At 46.9% G+C, this 17,448-nt stretch overlaps 1 protein-coding gene across 2 annotated transcripts; it reads right to left on the reverse strand.

Annotated features, from left to right (window-relative positions):
• Nucleotides 1–4,718: 4,718 nt before the first annotated feature.
• On the reverse strand, nucleotides 4,719–15,934 carry CILP (cartilage intermediate layer protein). 2 transcript variants are annotated; one of them, XM_030281979.4, is made up of 9 exons: nucleotides 15,737–15,934; nucleotides 14,115–14,238; nucleotides 13,217–13,300; nucleotides 12,424–12,477; nucleotides 10,773–10,958; nucleotides 9,353–9,667; nucleotides 9,138–9,246; nucleotides 8,539–8,696; nucleotides 4,719–7,945 (listed from the first exon to the last, which is right to left on the reverse strand). In XM_030281979.4, the coding sequence occupies exons 2-9, from the start codon at nucleotides 14,170–14,172 to the stop codon at nucleotides 5,391–5,393; spliced, it is 3,519 nt and encodes a 1,172-aa protein (XP_030137839.4). In that variant the 5' UTR covers nucleotides 14,173–14,238; nucleotides 15,737–15,934; the 3' UTR covers nucleotides 4,719–5,390. The 2 variants fall into 2 exon arrangements, with proteins under 2 accessions (XP_030137839.4, XP_072789883.1); XM_072933782.1 differs by lacking the exon at nucleotides 10,773–10,958.
• Nucleotides 15,935–17,448: the final 1,514 nt, after the last annotated feature.

Raw genomic sequence — 17,448 nt, forward strand, 5'->3', positions numbered from 1 at the left:
TTTTTTTAGGACTTTGGTATAATTTTCTTCAGGCATAAGTTTTAGATAATTACTTTAATCTGGAAATACTGAAATTCAGTGAGCTTTTTTAATGCTCACCAAGACTTAGACTGTCTAGTTTGATATTCTTGGGATCCTAAAATTCTCTTTGTAGCCCTGCATTGAGGTGAATAACTTAACTAGGAACATAAAAGAATCTTTTCCTGTTCATCATGATTTTCTTTCTTCCCCTTTCTGTTTTCATGTCCTGGGATACATCCCATTTAAAATTTTTGTGCCCTCCATCCAGGAAATTTATGTTCTACTATTTCACTTTCTGATGTCAGAGGTTTTTACCTGATGAGGAGTTCTTAATCTAATCTAAGATTTTCCTCAATGTGTCTCTGCTTAGTTGCGTATACAAGGAGTATTTGATGCCAAGAATCCCAAAACTCGTATTTCTCACACTTTCTTGTCTTAGAAAAAGTAATGTAGCACTGAGCATAACAGCAGAGCAAAGACTGGCCATATTCTGGGAGCTGTTCTAATATTTACTAACTTTTCCTGCTTTTTCTGAGTTCTACTGAAGTAAAAGCAAAAAAATCTAGAAAAATGTGTCATATCACAAGGATTAAAATGTTTCTGAAGAAGCATCTGTTAAAGCAGCTGCTGCAGTATTTTTCTTCTACTGCTGTTAGTCCATCAATTAATTGCCTCTGACAGGTTTTCCAAAACACATGGTCCTCCAAGAAATCCAAGGCTATGAATCAGAGTCAAAAACTGGAAGCAACAGCAAGGTGGAAGTCAGGCTCCTGTAGAGAATTCCTGTTGTTCCTGACCACAGACTTGGTGCAGTTTTGCTGCAGAAATTCTAAATCTGGCAAGTTTTCTTCCAAGAAAATGATGTATTTTTGTGTTTTGCTCCCTGCTCCTTTTGCAAGTGCAAGTTGTGGAGTCGCTTTGTTTTTATTCTGTTCAGATCAATCTGAAAACATTAGTAACAGCTTTATGCCAGTGGGAGCGTGGGTGGGTCAGTGAGTTTTCAGTGGTTTGTGGGGATAGTGGGTGGTTTGGAAAGTTTTCTGGGGTTTGCTGCCTCACTATATGGCAAAATCCCACCACCACAATTTAGAGATAATTTTAAGCACTAATGGTAAAGAGTTACGGACTTAAATGTTTTAGTTAACTGGGACTCAACAATTTCAGTGTTTCAGGATCCAACTTTTTAGATATTCCAGGTCACTAGGCACTGGAAAATTAGTTATTTTTAATTATGACTTGAGCAAAATAACAGTGAGGCATGACTCCCACAGAAAGAATACAGTGTCAAAAGTTCAGGGAGAAGAGTCCAGGTTAAAAGCTTTTAGATAACCAAACTGTTAAATCGATAGCTTCTTCCTAGCAGTGACATGAGGAAAACTCTTTTAACTCCTTTGTGTATCTTTCATCCTCAGTTTTAGGTCACATCCGGTGTGAGACCTATTGCTGGCAGACAATAATCTGGCTCTCACTAAAGCATAAAGCAACAGGAAGAGTTTGCCTGTGTTTTTGGGAAGTTTGAGGTGGCCTGTGCCCAGAATCCCTGTAGATGGAGCTCGCTGCATCCATTTGGGGTGAAAAACAAGGACAGCTGGACAGAAGATGGTGAAAATCTGGTACAGAACGCCTTCAGTTAGTTGTTTAATAGTGAATAATGTCTAAGTCATATTTCAGCCAGGATCCCATATACTTGTAACTTAATCTTTTGATCTGTTCAGAGTTTGTTATAAGGCTTCTTTTGCTTTCTGTGTGAGAGGTTATAAAAGATTAGACTGGTCTGTGTTGTTTAACAGCTAATGTCCTAGCTCTGAATATGCACAACTTTACCCAAGTCATTTTATGGAGCAAAAGAAAGTTAGATTAATTTATTTTTTTACCGAGAAAGTCTTTGGCATGCTATTTTTGGCATGGTAGAGAAGTTTTAAATGGAATTGGTGTTCCCCAGGCAGCTGTTAGCCAAAATGTCTCTTTGGAAACTTTGCTTTCACCTGGCTCTGCAGGGATTTAACTCAATAAGTAATGAAAATCTGATTATTTTTGCAGAACAGACAGAACAAAAATGGGGCATTCACTGATGAGGTGTGGAATAGCATGTCAGGGTTGACTCTGGAACACAGACACAGTGATTCGATCCCCAGTACTACTGATGAGGTTGAGTACAGCTACCCTGGCCATTGGAACAGGATCTTAGCAAAATAAAACAGCTGTCCTCCTCTCAGAGGAGAGAGGGAAAGCAACAGAGGTATTCACAGACCCAGTGTCCACCATGGCTCAGTTTAACATCACTGGGACCAAATCACTGGCAGAACTGCAAAATATTTGGGCACCAGAAGGGCTCTGGTGTGGGATAGGGGTGATTTCATCACGGATTTTAAATAAATGTTAGTAGAGGGAGTGATACTTCCTAGGATGCTGGTGACTCACAATTAGATGCATCTGTTTCATGTTCCACAACCTTACGACTCCCCCTGCTTCCTAGGAAACTTCTTTATTCCTGTTTTAGGAATACATTACAAATAAATAAGAAGCATAAGTGAGTAATCAGAGAACTACTTGAGCCTTTTTATAAAGCTGTTTGCAAAATCCCCCAATAATTTGCTGGTTGAGGCCAGACAAGAATATCTCTCCTTTTGTTTATCCTATCTGCTAGCGTCGTGATAGCTTCTGGGAAGCAATAGTTTCCTTCAAAAACAGGAGGGATAGGTCACTGGATTTATCTGTGGATTGGAAACAAAGTGACCTTAATGGGAGATGCTTTGCCATTAGCCACAAACCTGCCGATGTTTAGGTGCCAGGTCTCCTTCAGCCTGTTCCTCAAGGTTGGTGGTCCAAAGGCTAAGGCCAAGGGAGGAGCTGAGTCCCAGCCTTCCCGCATTCCTCCAGCTGATGCTCTGTTATGTGGGAGTGTGTGTTGGGTTTCAGGCTGCAGAAAGGACACTGCCATACACCGACCATAAACAAAAGCTGGAGGAGTCAGAACTGACATTGAACTGTAGCATAAAATTTGTGTGAGTAGCAGATGCCAGGACCCTGCTGTATCTTTGCTCCTATATAAACTTTTCTTAATGTATTCGGGATGGTGGCTCATCAGTAATGGTGAAGTGTTAGCGCTGAGTGGTGGTTATGTCATGGTTGTTTTCTGTTGGTAGTGCTTAAGCACCCGTGTTTGAAACCTCTGTCTTGCTCTGCGTCCAGCACAGTCTGCCAGAAGCCTCCTGGGAGAGCTCAGGGACTCAGTGAGTGCACAGATTAGTTTGTTCCTCCAAGTCAGTGCTAAGCTGCAGAGGGGGACAGTTCGGGGAAACTTGGAGAGCTTCTGGCTGTTCCAGGCTGTAGGGCCGTGACTATTTCAGTGCTGTTAAACACACATTTCTCCCCAGAAGGAAGAGCCCTGTAGTCTGCTATGTTTGACTGGCAAGCCCACATGCAGCACAGGGATCAGATCCTGAGCCTGCTTTCATCCATCTATCTCCTGGGTTAGTCTGTAGAAGTAATTTGTGTTACTTCACTCTCAAAGTGATGAAACTAAGTTTGGGATTTGGCTGTCTGTCTGCAGAGGAGGAGGGGAGCAGAGGGAAGAGACATTTCTCTGCGTAAGCCAAGAGCTCTGTGGGAAGGTCCAAGCTAATGCTCCCCACTGGCTGCCTTGGCTCCAGCTCCTGCCAAGCCCTTGCAGCAGACTAGACACAAAAGAAAACACACTGAGTCTAAATACATTGGTATGAAGAGGATGTGCCAGAGTATTCCACAGCTCTTCCTTTTCTGCTTTGATAACTGTCAATTTGCATTAAAAAGTGGATTATTAAGGGTTTTTTTACCTGTTAAAGCATAATTCAGCCTGCGCTTTGTCAGACCGGAGAACAACCTTGCTAAACGCTATTGAAAGATTCCCTATGCCCTTGATGAGCAGTGGGTATGGCAGCATTGGCCTAGAACTGGCTTCATATCCATAGCGGGGGATTAGGTAGGAGAGGGAAATCCATGTTGGAGCATGAGTTTGAATTTCAGTTTGCAACCAATTGCACTGCCCACCTTTTTATGATCTCTCTTGGTGGGAGTTTTGGTGTCAGAGACTTGCTGGTTTGTCTGCACCCCAAAAGTTTATTGCCAGTATTTGCAATGTGTTCTGTGCTGTGAGGTCCTTGATTTCACTCTAGGAAGGGTGGGGAGTTGAAAGGACAATTTAATAGGTCACTTGGAGAGGGATCATTGACCCCTTTTGTGGTCAGCTGTGCCTTTAGCTAAGAGCACCTTCTTGCCAGCTCCTTATGCTCACTGCTGCTGAGTGTGGAGGGAAGCCCATCTTCCCCCTGTCTCCACCCAGCACTGGTGGAACAACATTACCTGGTTGCTGACCATCGTTAAAGCACAAATTCCCAGCTGTCTTTTCCCTCCATTTTGTGCCACTCCTTAATTCATCCCTGCCCAGACTTGCTGCTCTGATTCTCTCAGAACCATTGCTGACTTTCACATGTCAAGCTGGGGAGAGATTCCCTGACTGCAGCATGCCATGGCCAAACCCTGGAGCTGCAAGAGAACCAGGGCATCCACAAACGCCCTCGCCCATATCCAGGATCAGTCTCACCCATAAAGTTGTGACCTGTTTGTGAACAGAAAGATGAAATCCTGCAGATTATTCTTTGCTCAGCTCTACATGTGATTTATTTACTTGCGCACTTCAAACACAAAAGTGACACACATTGTCAAAGTTACAAAATTACTTTCTTTATTAACCGACCCTATCATAGAGCATAGATTTTCTTGTCAAATAATGCAAGAAGCAAGAGCAAACTCTAGCTGTATCTACGTGGAGCCTACAAATCCACATGGCTTCTCTGTGCTATTGAGCATGTGAGTTCTTAGAAATGCAGCTGCCAGTAGTTTAGCTTGAATACAGTAATTCTAAAACAAGCTAGAAATAAATAAAATACTTACATTTCAAGTACGAAACCTTGCAGTTGAATTCAGTATGAGGAAATCAGTTTATTCCTTTTCATGTTAACCAACTACTGTACAGGTACTTGGGCTGGCAAAGTCTGCAGATGCAGAACAGAAGAATGTTTTATGTACATCACTTAACTGAATCGTGTTTAGTCTTCCCTTTAGGCTATCATGTGAAGCTTTTTAATGTCAGGCAGAAAGAAGATTTTTATGGATGCATTTAATAAGACACAAACTCACTACCTCTGCTGGCCCCCAGTTCTCGCCTTACGTCTTTCCTTTCTGGTGGGGGAAAAAAAATATGGCACCTTAATTATGTCTCATAAATAATGACACCTACCAGCTTTCAATTACGTATTTAGCAGGTTGATGTTACTTTCAAATTATATTGAATTGAGCATGAGTGACTTTACCAATGCTCCTATGCAGCTTTAGTAGGTGGGACGTTGACCTGTCATTGGGATCCTGGCTTGGTTGTTATGGCGGCTTGCTGGTGGCCTTCGATACACAGGGCTTTGCCCTGGCAGAACCAGGATGGACTGCTGGCCCAAGTCCTCTGGAGACTGCCGGCCCGAGTCCCTCGGAGACTGCCGGACCGAGTCCCTCGGAGACTGCCGGACTGAGTCCCGTGGAGACTGCCAGCGTGAGTCCCTCGGAGACTGCTGACCCAAGTCTCCCGGAGACTGCCGGCCTGAGTCCCTCGGAGACTGCCGGACCGAGTCCCTCGGAGACTGCCGGCCCGATTCCCTGGGAGACTGCTGGCCCAAGTTCCTCTGAGACTGGAAGATGCTTTGCTCTGTTGTGCTTCTCTCTGAACAGGTGAAAGTCAACCCAACACCGACATCGCTCTTCATGATTCTGGATGTGCCATCAGATGTGCCATCAAAACACCTCCCCAGGGCAATTTCCTTGGCGATCCTTGGGTCTTGATCAGTGACTGTGTAGATGCCGTAGTTGTGTCCCAGCGGGTCAAGAGGTGCCAGCATTGTGTACTCACTGGTGTCGTTGTTGGTGGCCATGGGGAGGTGGTTCACCAGGTACTCGTGGAGCATGCTGTTGACGCTCACTCGACGGCAGTTGCCTTGTGGGATCACTTTGACGAGCGTGCGGTCCACACGGTCCTGGTCGAAGAGCATTCCGCTGCACTTGAACTCCAGGCAGGCTGCCGAAACGTCCCGCTGCTGGGGGTCACGGATGCTGCGCACGTCCCTGATGCCGTAGAGCTTGCCGATGGTGCGTGGGTGTGTCCCACCCATGTTACGAGATCTTACATTCACTTCTTGGGGTCCATTTATTTTTACTTTAATGTAGCAGGCTCTAAATTCCATGGGCTTGGGCCACCATGCTAGGTAGTCATCGGTCCAGCTCATGAGGTCATCTTCACTGAAGGGAACAGTGTTGTAGTCATACCGGTCTCCTTCTATCCTGTAAAACCTGAAGTGAGCAGCAGTGTATGGAGCTTCCTCGCATTCACTGAGGTTTTCATAGGCATAAATAGGGCCATTGTTCTCTTCTGGCGAATTAGGGCTTGGCTTGGCCATGTTAATGCTGAATGCTGTTTTCTTGATGTTGGAGTCCTCATGGTCTGTTCTCCTGTAGTTAAGCTTGTTGAGGTATGGCTGTGGGACCCCAATAGCAGTAGGGTTGAGTTTGGGAGCAGAGGGCACAGCTTCGAGCTCTTCACCCCCCATGCTTGCCAAGATATAAGCTCCGTAGGCTTCGGGGTTTTGTTCGTCGCAGAAGGCGGGCACACAGGCACCATTGGGACCAGTGACTACACTGTCAAAACGGCCCCATGCTCTGGGATTGGAGGAGAACCCTGGTTCTGGCTCCATGTTTATAATAGAAATCACAACCCCTTGGATCTGCTCGCTTTGCAGAAATCGCTCGCTTCTGTAGGCTCGGACTTTGACGTAGCACCGTCTGCTCTCAGGGACATCCAGGTTAAAAAGACGCCTCTCTTTGATCTCCATGTTCCCAACCAAAAAGGTTCTCTCCTCCCTTTTGCGCCGTGTGCTTCTCTCGAGGTTAAAGTCCCCTTCTTCCTCCCATAACCCTGTCTCTGGGTTCAGGGACCAAAGCTTCATCTCTTGCACATGCTCCGGCATCTTGACCTGAGCAGCATCCAAATGAACCTTCACCTTTTCTGCATTGAGGGACTCGGTGCCCCGTTCATCCGTGAAGTCCACAGAAAACATGCCGTAAGTGCGGAGCGGAAATACATCTCCTTCCTCATCTACAAAGTTCAGGTCACTTTGTGTCACAGGGGCTGTGGAGATGTTTCTTGGGTCCAGAAACGTCACACTGGCTTTCACTTTGCCACTGTAGACCTCTCCATTTTTCCTATAAAATGCATTGGGAGGAATTTCTAATTCAGCAATTGGATTGTCTTCTTCCATTTCCCCCAAAGAAATCATGTTGGTTTCGGTTGATTCCAATGTAACAGGGGCTTTCTTTCTTAGTAGCTTGATGTCATGAAATACAGCACCTCCATTTTCCTTGAAGGGTAGAACTTTTGTTGTGTTCACAAACTTCTGCAGCCGGTCCACGAAAGTTAGAACCAGTCTCTCCATATCTGCTGGGACGTGGATGGAGAAGGTTCCCTTGTAGCCAGTCATGCTCACTCTCTTGTTCCCCATGTAGATGTGGCCAAACCTCAGTGGCTCACCATTATCTGCTGCTGTGGCTCTGCCTCGAACCAATATTTTAGTCTCAGTGCATATTTTGCAACCACATTCAACAATGACTTTAGTGGGGAGCGTGTAGCCATCGCAGGAGATGTCCCTGGTTTCCATCTTGGATACCCCACAGCAGTAGGAGACATTGTCCTTACACCGAAGTCCCTTATCCAGCTTCCCCACACAGGTCTTTGCTGGGCACTTGCCCACGTCGTAATAGAAGGAGTTTGTTGTTTTTTGGAAGCAATCGTGAGGAAGTCGGATGAGGTGGCTTTGGGGTTGGGAGTCACAGGCTGCCTCTTGTCTTCCTGTTGAATAGATTTCTTAATGAGCAGCATGAAATAATTGTACAGTTATTGCTATGTTGTCTGAAACCTCCGAGCTAAACATTGCTCCTAAAAGTAGTGAGGTTTTTGCAGGAGTGGTGAGCTGGTTAGCTCATTTCAGTGAAGCAAGTAGCTCAGCTTTAGCTTTAGGACCCTGATTAAGAGCTGCTTGCAGGATCCTCCCTGCTCCTGCTTATCCACTATGGTCATCCAGCCCACCCTCAGCTAGATGCTCTGCTACTCCCTGGCTTTTTGACTATGGCAAGACTATGTCCCAAGACTTTAAAGACAACCCTAAACAAGCAGAAATACTCCCGTGTTAGGCAGCAAGTACAGTGAGAAATCTGACAGCAGCAGGTTGAGGTTGATAGGCCACCTGCAATCCAGAGCTCTCGTTTGTAGGGAGCATCTGGTTCATAACCAGCTCACTAAAGCTTGTCTGCAAACAGATGAATAACATAAACCTCAAGAATTTTTCCTGTGACTTTCCTTTACCAGATGTATAACAGTTTCTGGTTCCTGCACACGAACACCTCCCCAGTTGCTTGGAGAACATCGGGCACATTTTCTCTTACCTATGACAGCCAGCTTGGCAACCTGGGACTTTGCTGACCCCCCGGCACTGCTGGCCTTGCAGAAATACTCTCCTGACTGCTCTCTCTTCAGGTTCTTCAGAATCAGGTTGTTTTTATATTTGTACAAGGAGGGATCCAGCAGTGAGCCATTGTGGTACCTGCCAGGAACAGTTAAGGGACAGAGACTGACCATCTGGCTGGAGCACAGCAATGGCCTAATCCTGCGTCCTACTATGTGGATTTTGCCAGATTTCCTGCCTCAATTTCCCTGAGGTTTTAGTTTGGCTAAGTGGCATCACCTAAACATTTTTCCCCTACTCCAGGCAGTAATGTGATGTGGCTGCTGGACAGCTTGCAGGCAGACAGAGCTGCCAGTTGTGTCTGATGAGATTTTTGAACTCTTTGTGTATTTTTCCAGTGAATCCCTCAGCAGATGACATTGCTGTGCCATCTTGAGGAAGCCATCACTTGCAGCCATCAGTTCTCAGCGCATTTAACTGTTTTATAACTAAGCCCCCATTTATGGAGATGGTAAGGAGATAAAACTGCCATCCCTGGGACAGCTAAGACTTCTGGCAGATCAAATTCAAGCTCCTTACCAGAGGTAGCGGTCAGGAGCTGGGCTCCCTCGGGCGTCGCAGCAGAGTGACACGCTCTGTCCCACTCTCCTGGCTTTGTCCTCAGGGCTCCTGAAAACATAGGGTTTGCCTGCAGGAGAAGGAAAAGGCCATCTCATTACTTTTCCTCTCATAAAACCACAGTTTATTTCTGATGTCTGCATAAAGCTTCTTACATCCCCCCTCTTTGGGGCTACCTGATCGGTGCAGCTGCACTTGGATTGCCAGGTTTCTCCGGTTGCTCTCAGGCACGGTGACAGTTGCTGTTGCATATTTGGCTTTCTTTATTTTAAGCGTGTTTTTCCCATCAGGACAAACCCCTGGGATCCTAAACATGCCTCTGTTATCAGCCATTGTCAACAGCTTGAGTTTCTTGGCTTGCAGGTAGACCCGGGCATCAGCAGCAGGTGACCCATCCTCGAGAGACACCTTCCCATGCAGGGTGGCATCCTCACACATGCAAGTGTCACAGTCGGCGTTGACATGGCCCATGGGACAGGTGATGTTGCAGGCTGGAGGAAAAGCAGACAGGTCAAAAAATAGCCTCAAGTCCCCACAACACTTACAGCATGTTCTTGCATCTGCTTTTCATTTAGATGCAATAAGGCAAATACTGCATAAGGAGTAAATTGTATCCAAAACATATTTTTCCTGATTACCCACAGCTGTGCATTAGAAAGTCAGGGGATGTCATTTTGAACCTGACAATTAGTAGAAAGCAGCCACGTGGATATAATTACAGCTAGGAACTGTTATTTACCTTCCCCAAAGGGCTGAATTTCAGGGGAATTTGAATCCAGATCAGCATGTGAGCTCTTAGCTCAACCCTGGCAAAATTACAAATTCAATGTCATAAACTTTCTAGGTTTCTGTTACCAGTGCATGCCCAGAAGTTTTGACTTTGGTCTGTCCCAAAAGCTGTCTCCCCTTTTTCAGTGGTATCCTGGCTTGGGCAGGATGTGGGGTAATTGCCAAGTTAGCATTACCAATGGGTTTAACATTTGGGCTCACAAATACTATTTTGTTCTCATTTACCTAGAGTGATTAATTCTAAATAATAATCTGTCTTTTCGCAAGACTTAGGCCATTCCTTTTACAATCACAGAGCATCACTGTACAGGAGCTATCTGATATTTCAAAGATGAAAATAAATGCAAGAAATCAGGGAAAACCTGAAACAACTTTTCTGCACAAAATGTATTTTCAGAATTTTTTCAGAATTATTTGGTTAAAAGGGGATTATAAGAATAATATAATTAATTACAAGCCCCTTCAGCAGGGACTATGGCAATTTGATATTCCAAAATCATCTCTTTCCTGGAGGTTTTATGGAGGCAGCTGTCTGCAGTCACTGACTCCACCTTGAGTGCTGCTGTTATAAAAAGATTAATGAGATCTTTTTCCATATCCCCAAGATATTGTGAATCCCTGTTATCTTTCTGTTTGTTTATAAACTCGCCCTCCTCTGCTCTTTGTAATCTCCAGCACTGCTCGGGAATCACTAAAGTCTGTCAAAGGAGAGAAAGACGATAAAATTACAGCAAAGGGAGTTCAGCACCTGGGCAGTGGTGAGACCACAACATCTTCCCCTGCCCATAAGTGAGTTTATAGGAGCACCTGAGCAAACATGTCCAATGCAGAGCCGCCCTTCCTCAGTTGCTTCATTACAGTGCACGCCCCAGAGGCTCTCAGCTAGGCAGGATCTGGTACGCTTCTGCACCCCGGTTTGGCCACACTTTGCTGAGCACTCGCTCCATTTTGACCATGGAGACAAAAACCTTTTTGAATCTTGCACCAGTGGACCTTGAATAACATCAGTGATGTGTTACTGAGACGCACATTACACATACAGCTGCCCAAAAACAGCCAGTTGGGTTTTAGCAGCTTCTATAGAGCTCAGACTATACATTTGGATATTACGTACCACATGGATTAAACAAACTCAAAGCATGTTCAGGGAGCTGGAAATTAAAGCATGAGAAGGCGTCTGAAGGCTTCTGACTTAATTCCTCTCAGGCTGCCAAATTCAGGATGATTAAGATAAACCCAAGGGGAGCAAAGTGCAGGCAGCTCATGCTTAGTATTGAATAACTTTGGCTTAAGGAAATCAAACACACATTCTCATTTAAATGTTTTTTGTGGGGCAATGCTTGTCTGTTTCAAATGTGGTAAACAGTTTAAATAAAAGGTAAAATGGTTAAATAGTCACAAAAAAGGGGTAAAATTGTTGGTATGATCATGTTGAATGTCTTTAACCAAATTTCAACATATGTTTTCTATAGGGGCAGTGTGTGTCCTATTGTGAGCACCATTTTTACTGAGTGCAAACCAGAAGCTTAAGATGCTACCAAGCATGCCGAACATGTCAGGAGCCAGCTGATTGGTAAAACAGAAAACTTGCAAAACACATTGGGAGTTTAATATGAGGTTATATTTTTAAAGTATTTTCTTTAATCGGGCTACTAGATGTTATTAATTTAAGCTACTTTGAATGGATGAGATCCACTCCAAGTCTGTGGTTTTGACTTTTTAAAAAAATGACAGTGTTCTAATAATGTTTATGAGGATGGACTAGTGACTAAAGTTTCTAAAAATGAAGTTTCTTGGAGACGTGTGCTATGTCATCTCCCATACCTATTCTTCCACCCAACTTGTAATAGAGCAGGTTGATTTGTTTCCTAGAAAGGCAGACAGGCACAGGGCTGGACTGTTCAAATTGTGAATGGGTGGTTGAAACCAATCCTGGCTTATAAAGCAGGTGGGTGGAAAAGACCCTTGAAATGAGAGCAGATATGGAAGTGTCATGTCTAGCTTGGAGCGACCACTTGGCGTAAATGGATAGGGTTTTAATCTGTTGGCACATCAGCATCTCTAGTTCAGCATCCCAAGTAGTGGGATCCATGACTTATTATTTAGCAATTTTAGGCATGCAGGAGGAGGTGGGCTTGGGGATGAGGTCACATCCTATGGATAAATGCCTATTTGTGCTTGCCCCAAGCAAAGACTGGATGTGCAACAGATTAAAGTGGGATCTCAGCAAGATCCTAAGCTTGTTTAGGATCAGCTGCTTTAATCTGCAGGGCTGGTGATTATAGAAAATGAGCAGGGGAATCCTGTGGAGGAAAATGGCGTTATATGGCTCCAGGTAGCATTTTGACAGCAGAAAAAGCAGAACATGGAGGATGAGGGAGAAGCTGAGGGATCGAGCATTGGTGGGGACATGGGAAAGGACAGGGCTGCCCCGTGGCACTGGCTGGCAGGAACGTACTGCGTCTGACGTAGGTGAAGGTTGGGTCTCCCCGGCGAGAGCTGCTCCTCGTACCTGTGGGCAGAGGGGTGATTCAGGCAGGGTTTGCCAGCCAGGGAGCCACCCCCAGTATCACTGCCTTGTGCCATCCACTTTCAAGGGAAAACTATTTTACCGGTGGTTCTCAAAAAAATACCCCTCAGCAAGTGGAGGGGACCTCTCAGTGCTTTGATTCTTCCCAGTGGCTAAGAGGGCTGCTGGGAGCTGGGGAAAAGGCTAGGAAAATCCCCAAATCCTTCAGCATGGCCAGCCCTTTCAGTGCCTGCTGGAATTTAAATTCTAAGCCCTGGACAGTAAAGATGAGAGGTCGGGGCATTTCCTGGGGATTAATGAGCAGAGTGGTCTCTGCAGGTTAATTAATTCCCCACAGGCTTTAATTCTGAAGGAATGGTGTCACAAACTGCCCAGGGTGTGGGGCAGGCTGGGCAGGGTAAAGGCAGGTCAGAGCATGTGCTGGCCCATCCCTGGGCTCTTCTCACCCTCCCAGCCCGCGTGCCTCCCGCAGGAGCTGGGGCTGTGGTCACACGTTGACCTTCCCTTTTCCAGGAGAGGAGCCAACAGCATGTGTCAGTGATAGCCAAAACCCTACAGGAGGTCGTGGATGATTAACATTTATTCCATTGCCTAAATAATAGAATCATAGAATGATTCTAACCCTAAATGTCCTCTTCTACTCAAATAATATTGGTTAGTTGTAAATTGTTGGGAAAATTATCCAGTGAGGAAAATCTACCCAAGGTGGGAATGAACTTACTCTCCAAGCTGAGCATTACCAGCGGGCTGAAGGTTCTCTGTCCTATCTGGACCCTAGTGAGGGCTGGTTTCAAAATCCTTTGTCCTAAGGGTCAATGAATGAAAGAATAAATTAGATTCAAGGAATTTGACATCCTTAGGCTCAATATTACAGCTTTCCCATTGGACTGTGGCTGGTTAGAGCTCCTGTAGGATGCCATGCAGGAGATGCCAAGAGAAGGACACAATGGATCTGTCCCACAGCATCACTGCAGCTCAAGTATGATACAAATTTTCTATTAATCACTCAAGAAAAACTTTTTTATATTTTCTGTGTTGGAGCAGCTCAGACCAGCTCATCTTTTTATAGCTGGAGAGATAAAATATGTCCTTCCTGTCCATGTGCAAGGAAATACTAATCCAAGGTGGATTAGTATTTGTTGTTTCTATGGGACAAGAGCTGGTTTCTGAACTTGCTGGCCGCCTGCATGCCTGAGGGGAGCTGATGGCTGTGCCTGGTTCCTGGGTTGCTTGCTGGGAACAGTCCCATATAAACTGGGGAGCTAAGCCCCAGCACCAGCTCTCCCCTGTGCTTCTCTGAGTGCAGACTGGACACTATGGGATCTCAGGGACAGCAGGCAGGGATGGTCCTAGCATGACCAGTGGGCCAGGGAACTCATCCCTGGTCAACCAGAGGCTCACTGACTCTCAGACAGGCTTTGCTCGAACTTTGGGGGCTGGATGGGAGCCAGTCCTTGTGTGGAAGTTGTCTGGCTGGGCAAACGCTGCAGTGACCCAGACCAGCACCCAGCATCGATGTCGGGCTGTGTCTGCTGGCTCAGCAGCTGCCAACAGACGTGCCTGCACTGGCACGGGCAGGGGACAGCACAGTGACCAGAATGGAAACGTTTAACCTTCACCTAAAACAGAAGTGGTGCCCCAGAGGAGGAGGAGGATCCAGCCTTTCATGCTGACCATCGCTGTCTCCAGAGGTGACCAGGGGATTCCTGGAGTTTCCGCAGCTGTCCCACGCCTTCCCCAGTCCTGCAGAGACAAACCCGACCGTGTCAAAGCTCACCCAGATCCTGCTGCTTTTGGAGAGCTTCTCCCAGGCTGAGCCACTCCAAAACATGCCACAGGGGCATTTATATCCCCTGTTCACCCATCCCCAGCAGCTCTTCATTTACTCCCCCAGGGGGGAGCAGCAGGGGCTCCACATCTGTGCTTGCATTCCCCCTGCTTCTCATCTGAGCCCAAATCTATTCTGCAGAGCACTACTTTGTAACAGCATCTCCTTAACATGCCTTGGAACAGTTTAAATACTTCTGCAGGGATCTCTCACAGCCCACGCAGCTCTGCAGGTCCCCCGGCACCTAGGTCTGCTCCCCACAGGAGCAAGGACAGCCCCATGCCTCCATCCTTCTGCCTGCAAACTGGACATAGTGTGAGCATCTTATCCCAGTACATCCCAGAGCATGAGAAGAGGGAAGGCTCTGGAGCACTTCTGAAAACAGAAAAACCCATGCACAAGCCAAGTCTTTCCTGCAAATGTAGCAAGAAGCTCAATATTTTCCTTTTCCCGCAGGCATGAATGTAGGACTGAGGCTTTGTGTCACTCTTCACCAGCTCAGCCACTTCAGATTTTGTTTTCAGTGAGCCCCTTTGCCCTAGAGCATCAAGCATTTGGGTATTTAATTTCTGAAAGTACTTGTGGAGTTGATGTTATCCCTAGTGACCATCAGCTTTATTTTATGCACCCAAAATCAATGAACTGGGAGGAGGGAAGAGTATTACCCCAGCTGTTTGGTGCCTCAGTTTACCCATAAAATGGGGCTCACAAAGAGCAGTCACTGGCGAGAACACTTTGTTATTTGTAAGTGGTACTAACCATTCCCTCTGAGACCAGGGAATGTGGGACTAGGAAATACTTTGATTATGGCTCAGCAAATCCCAGTCAAGCAAAAATAACAAGCAACACATGAGCGGTATTTTGTGGGCTTACGGTGGGGTTGTGAACTCGCAGCCAGACAATAACCCGGAAAAAATTAATCCTGTTTCCCACTTGGCAACTATTTTTGGAGCTGACTGCAAGTTGTTCAGCACTGGGTTTGGGATTGGGATACATCCCTCTGTACCCAGACCCGCGATGCTGGGAAAGGGGGGTTCCAGCGGCCGGATCTTGGCAGCAGGGAAGGTTTGGAGCTGCCTGTGTCCCTGTCTGTGCGAGCCAGCGCGGGATAGAGCCGCGGGAGATGAATCCGCCCGACGTGAGCAAAGCCGCTCAGACCCCCGCTCCAGCTGCCCCATAACCCTTCCCCAAGCCCACTAGCTGGGACGAGGAACGGAGGAGCGGGACGCGGGGAACCGGATCCCATCGATGTTTTCCAGCCTCTGTGCCGTCATCTGCCCGTTAATTAATTTCCACCTCACCTTCAATCACTGCCGCTCTTAATTACGCCGCCTTAACACAAGAGAATTCTATAACCACTATCTACCATAGATGGGAAAAAAAGCAGGATTGAGTTGGGTTTTTTCCTCTTACCTAAAAAGCCATAAAAACCCCACTTAAGGAGAGTCCCGTCTTCCCGCCTCGGAGCCGCCAGCCGAGCTGAGATCCGCGGGCGAGACGAGGGCTTGTCAGCTGCGTGTTCAGGGATTTGCAGCCGGTAGGGAAGAAGAGAGAAGTGCAGCTTAGCGAAACCTCCCCTGCGCCGAGCGGAGCCGGGCTGTGTGCGAGCCTCCCGCCGAGGTCGCTTATATAGCCCGGCGTGTAGCTTAGGGGATGGCAGCGAGCCACCGGCCGCCAGCACAAACAGATCCACCGCGCGAGGAAACCGCAGCCTGAATAATCCCTTAATAAGGTGATGGTAAACAGAAACCTGTGGCGATGCCACGGCGTGGCGGCTGCTGCTGGTGGTGGGACAGGGCACGGTGTGGGTACCACGTCCTGGTGTGGGCACCGCATCCCAGCACAGCATCGTCACTGTTAGGGGTTCAGCCGGGGTCTGGATCTGAAATAGGTGCTGCCGAGTGTTGAAGGTGGAGATACAGTGAATATGGAATGAGTTTTGGGGATGCTTTTTTGGCTTTACCCGGTTTGGGACAAATGTGGTGCCCACCCAGCAGTGCACGTGGATTTGCCCCATTTTGCAGGTGTGGGCTCAGCTGAGCACTGTTCCCTGCACTGCCTGTCCACCTCTGCCCCTGTGCTGTGGGCAGAGGTCAGATGAGGATGCTGTGGGGATGTGAAAATGTGGGACAAAGCCAGTGGGATAGGTTTGAACACCCGTGGTAGCTCATAGCTGCAGAGGCAGGACCGTCCTTATAAATAAATGTGACTGCATTTGAACCATGGGGAGATCTAGCAATGACCCTCACCAGAATTTCCTGCTTGTCCCAGTCTGGCTTCAGGCTTTCCCCACCTCTGCAGCCACATTTTTCTCATATAACTTATGGCAAATTTTCTGTGGACATAGGGTTCCTGGGTGTTGACAAGGCATGTGGCCTTGTGCAAGTGACTGCCACCCGTGCATGAAGCCCTGGCACCACTGGACTGTGCAGATGGTTGCTGCAGGAATGTGGTGTGAAAGCACGTGCTGTAGGAGCAACCCCCAAAAGAAGGGGATGGGTGTTGGGGCAGCCAGTGGGGGATCAGTGGTGTCCCAAGCCACTTCCCAGTAATCCTTGTCCGCCCTGCTGCCAGAGGGAGTGGTGCAGGAGGAACACAGATCAAGATGTCACATAAAAAATAATCAGCAATGACCTACACTGGCTCCTGTTTATGTTTACGAGGGAAAAGGAAAAAACACCTGAGATGTGCCAAAAATGTTAGAATGTTTATCTGGTAGGCAAGGAGTGCACCGTGAGCTGGAAGCTGCAGACCTCTGACATAAACATGGAGATCATCTCTGTTTCCCCTCTGTGATGAAGAAGAGATGTGGGAAAGGTGCTGAGGCAGAGCAAGGAATTAGTCTTCCCCAGATGGAACCTACCTCCCACCATGGTTGACCCACACTAAGCACAGCACCAGTGCCTTGGCAAGACATCTCCAGTCCCACTGGCTGCTTGCCCACATCCTAGCATCAATTCCTGTGGGTCTCACTGCTGGGTAAGGAAATGTGCTGTTCTACAAGGGGAATAAACTATTATTCCTTACATGATGGAAGCGGGATGATAGCTCTAACCCAGTGCAGGTGCAGGCATTTCTGCAGAGGATTTTGCAGCCTCCTCAGCATGGCTGTTTTCTCTCTATGT

This window comes from Taeniopygia guttata, chromosome 10, assembly GCF_048771995.1.
Source record: "Taeniopygia guttata chromosome 10, bTaeGut7.mat, whole genome shotgun sequence".
Lineage (NCBI taxonomy): Eukaryota > Metazoa > Chordata > Aves > Passeriformes > Estrildidae > Taeniopygia > Taeniopygia guttata.